The 18,334-nt window shown below is 38.7% G+C and overlaps 1 protein-coding gene across 18 annotated transcripts in view; it reads right to left on the reverse strand.

Annotated features, from left to right (window-relative positions):
• LOC144521262 (C4b-binding protein alpha chain-like) overlaps window positions 1-18,334 on the reverse strand; it is a 62,574-nt gene that overhangs the window by 17,712 nt on the left and 26,528 nt on the right. For 2 of the 18 annotated variants that reach the window (XM_078255736.1, XM_078255732.1), the window contains one exon: window positions 1,140-2,537. The exons of 9 other annotated variants lie outside the window; for them this stretch is intronic. In XM_078255736.1, the coding sequence (XP_078111862.1) occupies window positions 2,503-2,537 (35 nt within the window). In that variant the 3' untranslated portion in view covers window positions 1,140-2,502. Of the gene's footprint in view, window positions 1-1,139; window positions 2,538-2,796; window positions 2,914-5,230; window positions 5,280-5,729; window positions 5,778-8,336; window positions 8,394-9,643; window positions 9,712-13,530; window positions 13,711-13,838; window positions 14,016-14,104; window positions 14,182-18,334 lie in introns of those variants that run through there. 7 more of the 18 variants (XM_078255724.1, XM_078255723.1, XM_078255730.1 and 4 more) reach the window with 7 other exon arrangements.

Raw genomic sequence — 18,334 nt, forward strand, 5'->3', positions numbered from 1 at the left:
GGAATTTTTTTTCAAGTGCACGTGGCGCCCCCCCCCCATAACTCATGATAAAATGCCGCCCCGGGCAACCGCCCCTGAGTTTTGGAGACATGACTCTATGTAATTATGACATATATTAACCAAAATTATGAATATGCTTATTTTTTTTAAATAAGTGCTTTAGTAAAGCTAGCAGGAGACAAGTTATAATTGAGGTAAGTTTGGAGACACTACCTTATTTAATAATTTCATTAATAAATATGTTTGTTGTATCTCTCTGTAGTTCGTAGACGGTCCCTGCAGTCTCAGCGCCGGCTGCTCGTAGAGACCAGTGTTATTTCTCCAGGTTGGAGGACGGTTCGTTTTGATTAAAATTAGTTTGTAGCTCATTGTTAACCTTACGTTAGGAAAGATGCGTCGTTTGTGATTTAATAACATTTCGCTATAGAGTAATTGGATTTTTATTCTGTGCGCACGGTTTAGTTTTTTCAGGTGACCCCAGGGGGGCTCCGTAAGCGTCCGTGAATTTATGGCACTCAATGGGTCTGCCTCGATGCTAGTCACTTCACCATTGTTAGCGCTACCATGCTCGCTGGCGTGGAGCGAGTAGCGCTAGTAGTCTTAGAAGCCTCACATCTCGTTGGAGGATCAGTCATTTTCAGGCAGGATACGATGCAAACGTTAACTTAAAGTTTGAAAGTAAGGTATGAAAGGTATTTTTTAAAAATAAACGTTGCACTTGGCAGGAGCTCACGGAAAACACGTCTACCCATGCGACTTTTGTTGACTTTCTTCGACATACTATACATAATTTTTACGACATTTTTAACAGTAACATTCTATACTGACTTTAATTTTCATGACATTACTTTTCATTAACTTATTACATACTACACTATGATTCTTTTGCGACATATTACCCTTTTAATATTTGTAATAACATACTATTCTCGGTGGTTCGATCCCTGGTTGTCCACGTCAGAGAATGTTCTAAATGACTCCAGATGGTTGGCCACACCTAGCCTACAGTGTGTGAGTGAATGGCTGAAATACAACAATTGTAATAAATGCAGTCCATTTTGTTTTAATTCAATAATTAATTACTAAGAGTGATGTCAAAATAAAAGCTGGCCTCAACATAATATAAAAACTCACTGAGATGTTGACACAATTTAGTTTAATAAATGCAGACAAAAAGCCAGGCAAGTGCAACATTTTCAATCAGAAATCAGTCTATACATCTTTATTTAACCACAGACACAATACCATATTCTTCCGAGTAGTATGGGGGTATACAAATATTAATGTGACACTCTAGAAGAGAGATGTCTACAAAACCAATACCTGATCACTTATGTCTTTTAATTATTAATTTAAATTAACTTCATTTGGTGAAGCTACACAACAAACATGGCACAAAGTGTGCCAAAAATGCTAATAAACATGACCAATTAAGCATACACAGTTAAGGTAGGCCTTAACATATATTAACAAACACTCAACTGACAAACAAGCTAAAACACTTGGCTTTTTTAAATAAGGCATAATATGAAACATGCCTTTTATTTAGGCACTATGCTTGGGACTGTTTCACAGATCCCATTGTTATTTACAAGACTGGAGGACTGGTTTATCGGCTAGGAGCCTCTCATTTACACAATGTATTATATCCATTCCAGTTACACAAATGGTGATATTTCTTATAGAAGTAAATAGAGGCAAATTCACTGTGTTCTTAAGCATCAAACTGAAAGTGCTAGATTTTGATCTGTTTTAAAGTTTATATAAAAACTATTACATTCTAACAGCTGTATTTAGTGTCAAGCATGCAAACATTATTTACTGATTTTGCTTGTTTCAAGCCATCGGTGTAACTGAGCTGCAATGGGCAAGCTGAGCTGTGCTCTAAGCTATAGTGCAAAAGTTTAAAATCAACATGGAGTTTAAAGGGGCTGTACTCGACATTCAGATCATTAATATAGCGGCAAACAAATATTTCCTATGTGAAGATATAGTGGGAGTAATGGTGTCCTTAGTAGAGAATGAAGTCCCACTCCTTAGAGTGTTGTTATCGAATTTCTCTGTTCTTTGTTTCAATAGACGGTTTATAACAAAAACGTCGGCATTGGGGAACGTTCTGTGAGAGCCTTGTGGAGGCAAACCGTATCCCGCTGTTGTTTCAGTATTTCAGGTACAGCCCCTTTAAGCCTCTGATATACAAGAAATCTCATTCCTTCATAATTGCGGCATGGAAACTCTGCTGTGATATTGTAAAAAGAAATGGAAGGCATTCTAAACATTAGTTGATGGAATTATGTAGAAGGGGAAAAGTAGTAGTGAGTCAAAGATGGAAATATTGTCGATTTATTGGAGGAGCCGCTTGAAGCATGAGCTAAGGATTGAGCTCAATTTGTTGAGGTTTCTGAATCTCGGACTGTTGTTCAGCAAGTCATTTCGGGAGGGGGGGGACGGGACGGCACAGGTCAGTCAAAGAAGTCCTCTTCTCAACCAGCCCTTTTTACTTCAGTAATGTTGGAGATACAGGACTGTGATGCTTACTACAAAAAAAGTAAAGAAAAAAAAAAGGCAAATTAAAATTTAATTTGCCTTTTTTAGACAAATTGTGTGTGTATATTATATATATATATATATATTTAAACCTACAGCTCTGTGAAAGAGAAAGGGTTTTAAGAGAAGTAACACAGGCAGGTGTCAAACATGTAAGTTAACTGCCGCAGATAATATAGAAGGAAGAAATCATTAGTAATACATCGTGGACATGGAGTATGAAATATAAAAATCATCCATCAACATTACCATCCATTTATTTGGCATAAATGAGTTCAGCTGTTATTGGCTGTCTGTCCTCGTAACGGGAGTTCTACATCCTCTTGCTCTTTTGGAGCCACATTGTCAGGAGAACCTCCCCCAGAGCTGTAATCCAATAATGACTGGTCAACGTTGCTGCTTATGTACGAACAGGCAAATAAGAAGGGAGGAGACTTTAAGGAAGTCCAAAGAAACACCCTCTTCACCCAAAAGAATACAAGACCACCCATATTTAAAGAATACCTACACACACACACACACAGCCCTACACCTGTCTGCTGCTCTCATCGGTCTCTTACAGCCTAAAATATCCAAATTTGTGTGTGTTACTTTGAGATGCAAAATACACCACAACATCATCCAAGACCAAAAAGTTCAAATAGCCGGTTTCTATTCATATCATGTGGCCTGGTTTTCCAAACTTTGAAATTTGATTATTGTAATAATAACGTAATGTTCACAAAGTGTGTAAAGAACACGACCTCTTCTGCAGAAGGAAATACGACTATCATACCACCAAATGCTCTGTTGTCACATTTCTATCATATTTCATTACACACAAACTACACCAACAGGAACACACAACAAAAGCAGTTTCCTCAGAAAAATGTGACATACCAGCAGCCACCACTACTTTCAGTTGCAAGGTACCTCTACAGGGTAACCGTGGGGTCTTAAAAGCATTGAAAAAGTCTTAAATTTGATAATCTCAAATCAAGGCCTTAAAAGCCTTGAATTTGGTATACAAAGTCTTGGATTTCGTTACAAAAGGTCTTATATTTTTTTGCCTTTCCTAGGATTAAACTCATACCGTAACACAATTAACTGTTACTAATGTAGGCCAATTAAAAACTGACCGGAGGCCGTTGCTGGACGCACCGGAGGACCGAGACACAAAGTAAACACGCCTCTCTGACCGGTACCGGGGGGGGATAGCGGTTAAACTGAGCAGAGGATGTGCGGAATGTGTCGGAACATGGCTGGCTGCTCGGCACCTTCAGACAAAGCTCAAGCTAAGAGGCTAACGGCTATTATCTAGCCCAACACCGAGCGGTAATATCTGCAAATATTGGATCTGTGAACGCATTAATCTGCTCGTTGTGCGTCTTATAACAAACCGAGCGAGCAGCCGCCGGACTCTAACATCTGTTGATCGGTGCAGGACTGTGAGCGGACTGTTTAGAGACAAAGTGACCGGCAGGTAACCTTAAAAGTTATCTGCTACTGTAGCAGAGCTGCAAGTAAACGCTGAACTGAGCTGTGTGTTTTCAGTGTTAAACACTGCTACAGGTATTCATGCACGACTGTTGTTGGTGATTTACCGAGGTGGAAGACTTACTCAGATCATGTATTGCAGTATAAGTAGAAAAAAACAGTGTTGTAGAGTTACAAATTACTTGTCAGTTACAAGTCCTGCATTCAACATCTTCCTTAAGTAATAGTACAAAAGTATTGTCAAAATATAGTACCAAAAGTAAAAGTGCTCATTATGCAGTGTAATTTATCTTATTTAATTGGATTATATTATTATCCAATAAATTGTATTAAATATGACTGATAATTTAAATGAAAGGTTTTATTTATTTCAAGTAGCCTACTTGTACATAATTATTTTCTAGGGTTTAAAATGTATACAGATTTGACATTTTCCCCTCATACTTCTGTCGGAATGGGTACGAAGTTGGCATTGAATTTCATTTGAAATGGTATTAAAAAGGTCTTAAAAAGCCTTGAATTTAAGTTAGAGGATCCTGGGGGTACCCTGCTCCAGATGCAATGCAACCAGTAGCTTTCTGCAGGCTGTCATTCCTGACCTGACAGGTGCTCGTAAGCTGGGCGCAGTGTGACCCAGTATTAAATGTTAAATTAAAACAAAAGTATTGAAGTGGTTCGTAGATGATTAAAACATAAAGCATCTATTTCACTTCACATTCAGGGGCCGCACCAAATGAAACGTAATTGATATGCCATTCTATGTCACGCAAATGTGTGACATCCATGGAAACATCAACTGCAGCAGAGTATTAACAAAAAAACTGCATACCTAATGGTTCATGACTTGGCTGACAAGTTTATCAACACTTGATTAAAACCACCAAAAGGAACTTGGGGCAGCGCTCTTTCTACAGAGTGATCTCCAGCACCATGTAAGAGAGTTTTGAGGGTTTATCACAGCGCCCCCTTATGACAACGTTGAAACTGTGTGGTAGAGAAAACCTTAAGAAAAAAAAGTGTTACAAATGCACATGCACAACTATCCATGCAACACTTAATAAAACTTGACAGAGGGAGCGTTAACAGAATATAGGCTAAATGCTGACCAGATCCAAAGCAGACATCAACAAAAGGTCGGAAAAGCCATGACAGGGACAAAGCCATTTTTAAGGGTTAGTCGGCATAGTTAAATAAAATAACTTTTTACCGTTTTTTCTTGAAGTATACCATGGCTCCAACAACGATAGCAATGAGGACTATTTTGATGAGAAAAAAAATTGAAATGTTTTTGAGGTGATGTAAGAAAAGATGATGGGCTCGTTTAAATGCCTACCATGAAAAGGGTTTTGGTAATCCCAAAAGGCTTTGCTTTTATGAAATTATTGCTTAAAAGAAAAAAAAAAAAAGGGACTTTTGCTATTTGTTAGCATGCCAATTCAGAAAGGACTATTTAAACCTTAGGTGCACCTTTCATAACAATATGTACAAAACACAAACCCCAGTAAGTGACAAAGTGACACATCAAGCCATTAATACATTCTTATGGTATTTTTTGACCCAAATGAGAACATAATGCCCTCTCCAGAACACCATATCTACTGTAGTATGACCACGTGGTTCTTGTAAGGGCATCATGATCTTATTTGGGTCAACGTTACCGCTTTACATTCTTGATCTACTGTTGAAAAGATGAAGTTGAAACTTACCAAGAAGGGTTACACTCAAGCCTATAACCAACTTATTCCCATGATTGTCTGTAAAAAAAAAAACAATAAAGACAGAATTGTGTCAAACAGTGTTGTTGGTTGAACTACAAAGCTAATCTGCTACTGTTCAAAAACAAATGAATGAAAATTACTTTGATTTACCAGGGTCAGTCATTATGATAAGAAACTGTTTGGTAATGGCTATAGCTGCCATAACATCACTCAACAAAACACATCAGTAATGGTCATGGGTGTAGGTGCTGTGTGTATAAATGTGCAAGTATCTGATGTCTTTCATGTAGTCATGTTGTGGGGTATAATGTATTCATGTATAGAGCTGGTCAATATATCGATATTATATCGATATCGTGATATGAGACTAGGTATCGTCTTAGATTTTGGATATCGTCATATGGCATAAATTTTGTCTTTTCCTGGTTTTAAAGGCTGCATTACAGTAAAGTGATGTATTTTTCCAAACATACCAGACTTTTGTAACTGTTCTATTATTTGCCTTTCTCAACTTAGTCATTATATCCACATTACTGATGATTATTTATCAAAAATCTCATTGTGTAAATATTTTGTGAAAGCACCAATAGTCAACACTACAATATCGTTGCGGTGTCAATAGAGGTATTTGGTCAAAAATATTGTGATATTTGATTTTCTCCATATCACCCAGCCCTATTCATGTACCTATGTATTTATGTCAGGCTCTGCACAGACTGTGGCAACAAATTTACTTGAAAAAAAAGGACAAAGAATAATATGTTGTAGGGGTCAGGGAAAAAAATAAATACAGCTTAGTTTTGCGATATTTTTCATGGCAGAAGCCAAGTATCAATCTTTTATTATATAAATTGCATATCAGTATTTGACTTGTTGGTACTAGAGCAGAGGTAGGCTCTTTAGCACCTCTCCAGTGGCTCCTTTTGACAAAGAGTTACATTGAAGTGAATAATGGTTATTTTTTGTTTTGCATTTTAAGTTTTATTTAGTGTATAGTTTGTAGGCCTAAAGTCTTTCTTACATTCTCCATTTAGGCTTAAATTTCAGTCAACTAAAATATGTACAAAGAGAAAAATATCAGAACTGCTGCAGAAAGCAGAGCAAATGTACTTTTATGAATTTGTTTCAATCTCCAAACTCTCACTAGTGTTGCTGCTTTTGTGGCAGTTCAGGAGATTGTAATGAGTCAAAAGGCCATGGAAAGTCCTTCACAAATAGTGATACATGAAGTATTTGTTCAAAAATATCAAAGCAGCTTTTCTATAACTAAACTGTCAATTACATTGAATTGGTCAGAAAATTAGATATGTCACTCTCAAATGGCAACAAACCTCACCATATTAATGAATGCCCTATTAGTCATGTTGATAGGCTGATTTACACTGAAATAGACTTAGTTACTTTCATTATAAGAACCATAGATTTCATTTCTTTGAATTATTTCGGGCCAAAAATGGCTCTTTTAATTGGAAAGTAACAAAATCAATTGCTTTCAGGGAATAAATTGCAATATATCGCAGAATATCGCAATATGTTTAAAATCCCAATAATATCGTATCTTGATAAAAGTATGGAGAGAATATTGTATTGTGGGGCGTCTGGTGATTCCCACCCCTAGCTTTACACATTTTGAAAATTCCACTGTTGAGTCAATATTTTATCATGAAAAAGCTTTTGAAAAAAGCAATGCTATGCCTATGATTCATTTAAATATTATATTTCTGGTACTGGGAGCCGTGTTGACTTGCATACGCAGCTCCCGGCCCCCTCGGGCTCGAACCGCTAATTAATATATCTTGGATCAAACTGGATCCATTGTGTTTGTGTTAAGGAAGAGTTGCACTAAAATATGTTGAAATGAAAACATCTGAGAGCGAGAAATATAGTAACAGAATATTTGATTCATACTTGATCAGCGCTATCTAGTTTAGCAGTTTGATCGCAGTTCCCAAACAGTGACAGACGCTGCAAAGGCTCCTCGGCTCTGATTGGTTGTTTAAATTTGGGCGAGGTGGAGACTTGAAAATGCCATTAGGTCTGTCAGGATATAGTGAGAGTTTCAGCAACTATGACATAAAAATTTAGTTTTTATAAAAGTTACCTACTGAACCTGTAAAGGAAATCTCAAAAGAAATATATATCCAGTAGGGCTGGGACGATATGCTTATGTCAGTTTGATTTGTATTGCGGTTTCCATTTATTGCGATTCTAGAAGTATTGCGATTCGATAGTATCGAGTATTTTTCCCCCCTTCTTTAAAGAAAACAAAAGTTGATTTACACACTTCGAGAGACAATATAGCATGAGACATTTCTAAAAACTAATTGTCTTCCAAGAACAATGCACATCACGTCAGTCAGTCTTGTAATTTGTAAAGAAGTACATAACATGAATTTTGCTGGAAATGGATGATGTAGTCGCCGTTGGCGATACCATATAATCAAAATATTTAGGTCAATCATTGGTTTAAAAAAGAAAAAAGATTCTAGGGAAAAGAATCAATTCTAACATCGTCACACACAAAAAAATCACGATAGATATGATTTTAGATTTCTTTTCCCACCCCTAATATCCATTAACGTAATCTAAACTTACATGGCTCAGTAGAGGTGGCAGTAGTGTGGGATGCATATGTGGTGGAAGAGTGTCCTGCTGAAGGTAGGGCATGGTTACCGTTTAATTCAATTTTCATACTTCTAACTGAAACATGCAATAAGACCTAGTATTGCTTTTATGTGTATTTACCCTCAAATAACTTCACTAGTCAAAAAGGTATGATTTCTATATTGAAATTGGGAAAGATTGCCAAAATTCCAAAACATTCTCAAGCTCAACTTGCCCTGGAAAATGTTTGACCCTTTGCAACCCCAAGTGTGTACAGTGTAAGTTGCACTTTCCTTTCCTGTGAGGTCAAAATGCAACGTATGAAAATATACTGACTTTGCTCAGCACTAATAGAAACCAAAGTATAAACACAAAAGTGTAACAGATTTTTTGGGGAAAACTAAATGATGTTATTATTGTTAAATTATTGTAATTATTTCAAATCAGGAGTGAGCAATATGGATATAATCTTCCACCAGGATTGTGTAATTGTATATCATGACATTGATATACAGTTTATCATGGTATAGTATCAATTTCTGGAAAATTAATTAGGAAACAGTTTTTGGATGAAATGGGGGGGACGGGAATGTCAGACCTGCCAACCTTGAAGAAATGTTATGAGTACAAGAAATCGCTATGGTTTCCGAACCCTTTTTTTTGAGGCGGTTCAGCCATGGCATGCAAGCCTATAGTTATCCGGCCAGCCTGGCTTGCTTGAGGCACTGAATTGAATTAAACGCGCAAAGCGTTAGGCTAGGAGGGGCAGGAGGGAGGAGGGTTAAAATGCAGCACTCTGATTAGCCGAAGGCTTTTCACTCCACTTACACGCTGTGGCTCAGCGGCAGAATCAACGTCATAGATTGCATAGAAACTGAAACCGGCGAAATAAAAGATGTTAACAAAATGCGTACCTAGAGAGCAGCGAATCATACAAGTGTACTTAAGGGTCAACATGCGTGCGTGTTGGCAGGTCTGGAATGTTCGTTTTTTTTTATGAATTTGAGTGACCTTACAAACAACATATCTCCAAACACTATTTCACTTTGTAGCAAGCAATATCAGCAGCAAATAAAGCCTTGTTCACACTTCACTAGGATCACTCAACTGTAATTCCTTGACACAAACACAACGATAGCAGTTTGATCTAAGATACATTAATTAGCTTTGATACTGTAAAACAGTTTAGCCCTTTGGTGTCCATCAGCCCAAAAAGGCCCAAAATAATTGCACCATTTTGTCAGGTGACAACACTGTAGGGCTGCTAATGTCTTCTTAAGCATTAACATGGATTTTACCTGGTGTCTTTGGGAGAGACTGTGTTGTGGTGCTGGTGGTGCTGGTGCTGGTGGTGGTAGTGGTGGTAGTGGTGGTGGTGGGTTTAGGTGGGGGTGGTATTCCTGCAAAAACATACATCAGGACAATGTTACCGACATCAGAGATATGCTAATACCACAAAGATACACTTCTTCACTTCAAAGTGACTATAAGTAATGTTTAAATGTTTCTAAAACTGTAATTTTGCATTTGATGATCATAAATGACCTGCAACAGCAAACGAGACTAACAGTGAAAAATAACGCTAATTTTATAAAGGCCTAGTTTTTAATAATGCCTTTGCCTGGGTCCGATTTTTCTCCGCAAAGTAACTAAATGATTTACGGCAGGTAGACGGCGCTACAGAGCACACATTCTGACGGGTCACAGATTTCTTTGTAACACCGGAAAAGTCTGTGTTATTGTATCCAGCAATGTAAAGGGTAGCAGAAGATTTCTTTATATAGGCCTAATTTTATTTTAAGTTTATTTTAGAAGTTATCTGTTGTAGTTGTGGCTGATACTGGGGCAGGACCATCACAGAAAAGAAGGAAATTAAACAAAGAAGAACTAAAAGCTAAAAAGAGAATCGACAGACGAGGTGTGAAAACCTGAGTCACAGCTCGGTTGGCTTTCAACAGATGGAGAAAATTACGGGGTTGTAAAGGATTCAAAAACGTCCCAGAATTGGCCTTCATGTAATATGTCTATTTCCTTAATAAAATAACTTTACAGTGCGCAATGTGGTTGTACGTCAGTAGCAGACATGAAATTACGCCCCCCTTCCATTTAGCGTGGATGTTTTATTCATTTTAGTCCGTGTTGGCTTACATGTTTCTTTTCACTTGTCCCCCTGTAGTTGTGTAAAACGTCCTTGGGTTTCATGAAATGCGCTATATTAATCTAAGTTATTGTTGGTTGCTACAACAAACTCTTCATGCTTTGACTCGTGACACAGTGATAACGTTACCCGGTTTAGCTCACGGTACATCCAAAGTAGGCTAAGTTACTGTCTGCAACACTTGAAATGCAACGATGCATCTGTAACTTATTCTCTTATTGTAAATCAAAACATTCATCACAACTATATGACCTCCCAGTAACGCTAACTCGGTAATACAGCGGGCAACACAGCACCGTGAAGAAAAGACCTTTACGACAGCAGGTGTAAAGCCGCTGTTGATGTAGTCCCTAGTTATTGTCCTTTAACTTTAACAAAGGAAACCTCACTCATGTACTACCTAAATATAGACAGCATATTAAATGCCCGACCAGAGAGGAGAACATTCTGGATCACTGTTACACCACAGTCAGGGATGGTTATCACGCCGTCCCCTGTGCTGCACTGGGACTATCTGACCACGTCATGGTCCACCTGATCCCCGCCTACAGGCAGAAACTTAAGCTCTGCAAACCTGTAGTGAGGACATCAAGAAAGTGGACCAGTGTAGCTGTGGAGGATCTCCAGTTGTGTTTGGGCTCCACTGACTGGGATGTGTTCAGGACTGCAACCAACAGTCTGGATGAGTACACAGAGGCTGTGACGTCATATATCAGCTTCTGTGAGGACTGCTGTGTTCCATCATGCACCAGGGTGAGTTTCAACAATGACAAACCCTGGTTCACAGCCAAACTCAGAAGGCTAAGGTTGGATAAGGCAGAGGCGTTCAGGAGTGGGGACAAAGACAGACTTAAAGAAGCAAAGTACAAGTTTAGCAAGGCGGTGAAAGAGGCTAAACAACGGTACTCTGAGAAACTCCAACACCAGTTCTCGACTCTGCTTCTGTCTGGAGAGGGCTCAAACAGATCACCAGTTTCAAGCCCAAAGTCTCCCACTCCACCAACGACCGACGCCTAGCCAACGACCTTAACGAGTTCTGTCACTTTGATGGACAATGGGTCAGTCCTGTAACCATCACCCTCAACACCTCCCAACAAAGGTTCTTCCCTGACACCATCCCCCGTGACACCTCCAGCTACAGTGCATCACCTCCACCTCCCCCACCTTAAAAGGTCCCCCCCCCTCCACCTCCCCACCCAGCTCAGTGACGACTCTCTCCATCAATGAGGACGACGTCAACAGACTGTTCAGGAGACAGAACCCCAGGAAAGCTGCTGGACCGGATGCTGTCTCCCCATCCAGCTTGAAGCACTGCGCTGACCAGCTGTCTCCAGTGTTCAGACATTTTTAACACCTCACTGGAGACATGTCACATGCCAACCTGTTTCAATACCTCAACAATCATCCCGGTTCCCAAGAAGCCAAGGACCACAGGACTTAATGACTTCAGACCCATCGCCCTGACTTCTGTGGTTATGAAGTCCTTTGAGCGCCTTGTGCTTTCTCACCTCAAAAGCTTCCTGGGAACTATAATCTCCCAGGACCTCAAGTGGGAGCTGAATATCAGCTCCCTCCTCAAGAAAGCACAACAGAGGATGTACTTCCTGCAGCAGCTGAAGTAATTCAACCTGCCAAAGACAATGATGGTGCACTTCTACACAGCCATCACTGAGTCCATCCTCACATCCTCCATCACCATCTGGTACGCTGCTAGCACAGCCAAGGACAAGGGCAGACTGCAGCGTGTCATTCGGTCAGCTGAGAAGGTGATTGGCTGCAATCTGCCGCCGCTCCAGGACCTATATGCCACCAGGACTCTGAAGCGTGCTGAAAAGATTGTGGCTGACCCCTCCCACCCCAGCAACAAACTCTTTGAGCCACTCCCCTCTGGCAGGAGGCTGAGGTCCATCAGGACCAAAACCTCACGTCACAAGGACAGTTTTTTCCCCTCTGCCACTAGCCTTATCAACAAGGCCCGGAAACCACCCTGACTCTCTCCACACCCCACCTCTGGCTCTACATGCCACTGTACTTAATCTGCTCTTTTTATCTTAATTCTTACTCTTATTTTTAATACATTCTGTGTGTGTGTGTGTATATATATATATATATATATATATATATATATATATATATATATATATATATATATATATATATATATATATATATATACACACACACACACACACACACACACACACACACACACTTATATTGTTTGTTCTGTTTAACCTGTTTGTTTAACTTATTTTAGAGAATATGTGACGTGCACCTACAACACCAGAACAAATTCCTTGTATGTGTAAAAAAAAAACGTACTTGGCAATAAAGCTTTTCTGATTCTGAAACACTACTGCTTTAGTCCAAAGCGGCCGCTAGAATCAACACAAACTGAAAGTAACAAATAACCACTTTAATCATTTTATTGATTCATAAGAGGTTGTGGAAACTAATTAACATGCATTTCACACACAGCCTTTTAAACAGATAAGTGATTATATACACACTTATAGAAATGTGTTGTTACGTGACCAGGCCTCCACTCACTCTCTAAAACCTTGGCCAATTAAGAGAAGCTAAATGTGTTTTTTGACCAGAAACAAAATGATCTGAAATGCACATCCAACTATGAAAAATATTTCACACACTGCAGCCTTGTTGAAATTATTGAATCCATGGCTCTAATTACTACTTCCAACCTTCTCCTTCATATCTTAGGTTATATTTATATAATCTTTGAGGAATCTATTTGGCAAACAGAGGCTGCGTGGTTGAAGAATTTAGATAGACATAGATTCATCCTGAAACTTTAAATATGGCATTTATGGCAAGTCATTTCTTCACATAAATAAAAAAGGGCATTTGAGTGAGAGCAAAAACAAAAAACAGACTTTTTAATCTTTTCTTCTTCTTTTTTTTTATTAAACCTTTTTATCTAAAAAGGGAAAACTACTGACAGAAGTCTATACAATGTTACATACTTCACAGACTTACACCAAGTAGTAATTTCAATTAATGACTTACTTTGACATGTTGGAAGTGCAGGTGACCACTGACTATCTAGTCCACATGTCAGGGAGCGCACTCCTTCCATAACATACCCAGATTTGCACTCATATGTCACCGTAGACCCGTATCCATGAGGGGGTCGAGAACCCTCAGTCTGGTGAGCATTGTCTATTTTAGGATCCTCACATCGAACCACTGCAGGAAGAGAATATTTTAAAATAGAAATTAATACAACAGTCCAAAATAAGTTTTTCCATAGTATGGGAGAGTATCAGCTGAGTTTACACTGGGAAAATGTTGAGGAAAGGATGGAAAATACTTACGGACACATGTTGGAGCAGGACCAAATGTTCCATGTTCTGAACATGATATTGAACTTGATCCAGAAAGTGTATAATCATTTTGACATTTGTACTGTACAACTTCACTATAGTCATAGGATTCTTTGACTGGACTGAAAACACCATTCGCTACCGCAGGTGGCGGATCACAAGTCACCACTGCAAAATGAAAGTGACATCTATTAGAATGGAAATACACAGTTTTTATTTAGTCATGTGTCTTGTATTAACACACAGAGATGACCAACCTTCACATGTAGGCAACCTGCCCTGCCACCCTTGGGCTCCACAAATGATTTGAACTTTGTTGGGGACCATATAGAAGCTAATTAGGGAATAAAAAAAAAAACAGACAACATGTCAAGAAGAATCTGTGTAAGCCCCTTTATTTCACATGATAACACTGACTGGTAGCCCCACTGAACACCCACTTTGATTAGAATACATTTTTTGATTTGGAAACATGGTGGTTATTTAGAGGTAAATAAATACATTTCTTACAATTACATTTTAAAAACTAATTCTCTTAACATGAACCATCCTAGTTATCAGTTTATTACTAACCCCGTGTTGCAAGTGACCACTAGTTCATCACCGAACTGTGTCCCTTCAGGGTAATCGACATTTCCGTTGCCCACTTCTCCAAAAGTGCCACAATTAAACCCTGAAAAAAGATAACCCTCATAAGGATTTCATCACACGCATATGTGGCATCCAGTCTAAAGGAGTTAAAATGACTGGATATAGATATGATTCAACAGAATGGTTACTAGATATTATCAGTCACTCATCTATTCATCCAGCATTTATATGTTGGTAAGATGTCATTTCCCAGTTGGTCAAAGACCAGAGAATATTGCCACATTATTGCTGCTTTTACAAATTTGAATGTAAAAATAAAGTGCCATTATTCACTTTCGCATGTCAGCTTCAGAGTAGTCCATTTGCCAGCAGTACAAGTAATGGACGGAGACCCTCCTGCAGTCACATAGCCAATATTGCAGGCGTAAGTCACTTTCAACCCCTCTGGGAATGTTTGTAAAAGAATGTCCTCGCCCTTCAAACTCATGTTGTCTCCTCCTATAGGTTTGGAGCAGTTTTGAGCTACAACGAAAAATACAGAAAGATAAAGATGAACACTAGAAGTGAGGACAAGATAAGTAAACAGCTTGTGTATAATCACTCATAGCCTATGTCACAAGTTTATCTGCTCTGCCACTCACCTTGAGTTGTAATGACAAGGCCAAGACTGCTCAATAGTAGGAAGTAAGTGACAAACATGACGGAATCTGCCAAGTCTGACTGAAGTCTTTGAGCTTTCTGGCAAAGAGAAACGCAAATGTAAGCTAAACAGTCAGAGTGTTAACTTAGTTAATATGGTTCATACTCACGCTGATTCCATTCAAGCAGAGCCAACTCCACGAAACACATTAAATAAGGATACATATTCAGCCTTAAATAATGTATATATACTGGTTGAAATTCGATCTTTGTTAGTAAAATATGGTTAGTCCTGTCCTTAGTTGCCTAAGAAAACAACACGCCAAACCCCATTCAAACTATATCAATATTAACTAACTAGCGTGGAACTGCTTATGTACCTAATCTTACCGAGCTATTACACATCTTGTCTGTAGCGACAGGTTCGCCTGGCCAATTCGGCAAATGTTTTACAAAGAGAAATACAAATACGCCAATAGCAGTAACATGTCAGCCCGTAAAACTACTAACGCTTCGTGGCGTATTGCTGCCTCCATCTTCCTTCATTAAAACAGACTGTGGGCGGTAACGCGTCATGGTTAAACTAACGTAACTTCCATTCATATATCTATATATTAATAGATCTATACCGACAATACTGGTAGATACTCAGGGTGGGGAAATGCGTTAAATTGTGTTCAGCCGAGTGTTTAATTTAGCGCATTCTCATTATATTATAAATTCCATGAAATCGCAACAGTTCCTGTCAACCCAGGTTGGGTTTAGCTAAGGTTAGCTATTAGCTAGCTAGCTAGCTAACGTAACATCAACAAACGTTAATAATATACTGTTTTAGTCACGTTCAAATGGTAACGCCGTTCTGTTTTCGGTTTGTTTTTGCAGTGTAAGCGTTAGTTTGTTCAAGCATGGGAACAGTGTTTTTGACTTACCCAACTAAATGCGAAGAATAACTGCTGCTAATCCACAACGGTGAATGTGGGCTGTTCTTGACGGAAGCAGCTTCTTGTTGGAAACAGGCGTGGCCATATCGGTAATCAGTGACGTATATCTTTTCCTGAGCCGAAAATCACCAACTTTACCACGTGCTGTTAACCCTAACCATGAAAATTGAATATTGACGGAAAAAAACATTGATCATGTCACCTATAGAATAGAAGTACAAAGTAGCATGAAATGAAAATATTTAAGAAAAGTAGGCTACATATAGGCCTACCTTATAACAGAAGGCTACTTAGCGGGCAAAAAATAAAAAAAATAAATAAAAATTAAGTAGCGGGCAGTAGGCTACTTGAGTAAATGTAGCCTACAAGTTACATTCTTTTTAGCTGTCTGTTTATAATAAGGGTGTTTATAGTGTACAAATTAGCCTACTATTATTATTATTATTATTATTATTATTATTATTATCTCTATTTTTTTTCTATTTCTTAGAATACTTTTTGTATATTTTTCCTGTCTAATGTGTATTTGTGTTATTCTGATGTGTGTGAATTTTACTTTTGAGCTGCAGTAACAAGTGAATTTCCCCAGTGTGTGATTAATAAAGTCTATTTTATCTTATCATATTAACATTCAGGGCTTATAAGGCCATGGACAACTTGGCTCAGTATGTAGCAGTCCCCCTCCCTGGAACTGTAGGGTATATGTGTTGTCACTGTCAGTGGAGAGCACTAGACCCAAACATCCCATAGAAAACCTTAAGGGGACAAACATAAGATGTAAAGATCTCCAAAATGAATGTGAATGCCACTCCTAAAATTTCCCAGAAAGACTTTGACCTCTTGTGTAAACTATACATGGTTATGACAAGTCTCTTCTCACGGCCGGTTACAATTTGACTTCATTTCAATGGTAACAATGGCGAACACCGCACAAAGCATTCATAGATCATCATGAATCATGAAATGAACCTAACCCTGGCAGAGTCAATATGAGGAAGTGATGTACTTCCTATGAGTACACTTCCTGAGCTCAAGTAAAGTCGTTTTATGAAATGTCCCCTTTTCACTGTTTTTCTCAGCATGGGTTGAGACTAGAGACCACTGCCCAGTTTTACACCACAGTTACTGTACATCTCAAGGTCAAGGATAATATCTCTGCTTTCCCTTTTTTTCTGATGGGAATGCTGTCATATACTGTAGAGATTGTACTCTGTCTATCACTGAACATATTCCTCTGCCAACACTTTTTATCAAACCATATTCCTTGCCATAAAACACCCCACCGCTGATTCATTGGTTGTGCAAGAGATTAGTTTCCAAATACCTGGCTGAGGTATTTGCATTTCAATATACTCTGAAGACACTATCCTTGTGCACATAGCCAGCACAATCATAGAATGTACAGACTGTAGTTGTACCTGTAATTGGTTTACACTCACTAAGACAAAAACACCACACGAGCAACAGCATGCTTTACATTTTTGTCTGCAAGCACTCCTTCATTCAATTGTCTCTCAAATCATGTTTCAAAATAAAGCCAACATACTAGAAGTTAGGTCTTCATTAGGACCTAGTTTAGAGCATGATGGAGATGATGAGAGCTGAGCTGTTTGTGTCGGGATCTGTGGGTTTGACTTTCTGCTGTAAAAGGTCTAGGGCCTGAAACACACCCCCCTCTTTCATTTGTGTGAAAGAAGGATGTGTGGTGATGGCTTTGTGGTGAACATTTCTACTGACATCGGGGGTGTGCTAAAAATACACGTATGTAGCAAGAGCAAAAGAAAGCCAAACCCAATGCTTATTTGACTTAAAAGGGAAACTACAGAAGTATAAATAATGTTGTGGTTAAGCAAATTACATGTAAGAATGAGATGACACTAACAAATCCTGTTCAAACATTCCAACCTTCCAACAACCTTCATTTAACCATGTCAAGTTAAGAAAAAAAACATCTTATTTACATTGGCTACATTGGCTATAGGCTACAGAGCACTAGACATAAACATCCTCTAGAAAACCTGAGGGGACAAACAGAATATGCTGTCACATTGGCCTGCGTCATTCTTATTCATATTTACAGACTGTAGTTGTAGGCTACCTGTTATTGTTTTACACAGCAAGACAGGATCTGCAACAACAGCAAGCTTTGTCTTATTTACACACACACACACACACACACACACACACACACACACACACACAAAGTCAGTGTACTAGAAGTCAGCGCTGCTGCATGGTCTTCAATATGACCTTGTTTTCTTTGTGGGTTTGGCATTCCGATGTAAAAAGTCCACACCCCTGGTTTCAAATGCTCTA

This window comes from Sander vitreus, chromosome 7, assembly GCF_031162955.1.
Source record: "Sander vitreus isolate 19-12246 chromosome 7, sanVit1, whole genome shotgun sequence".
Taxonomy (NCBI): Eukaryota; Metazoa; Chordata; class Actinopteri; order Perciformes; family Percidae; genus Sander; species Sander vitreus.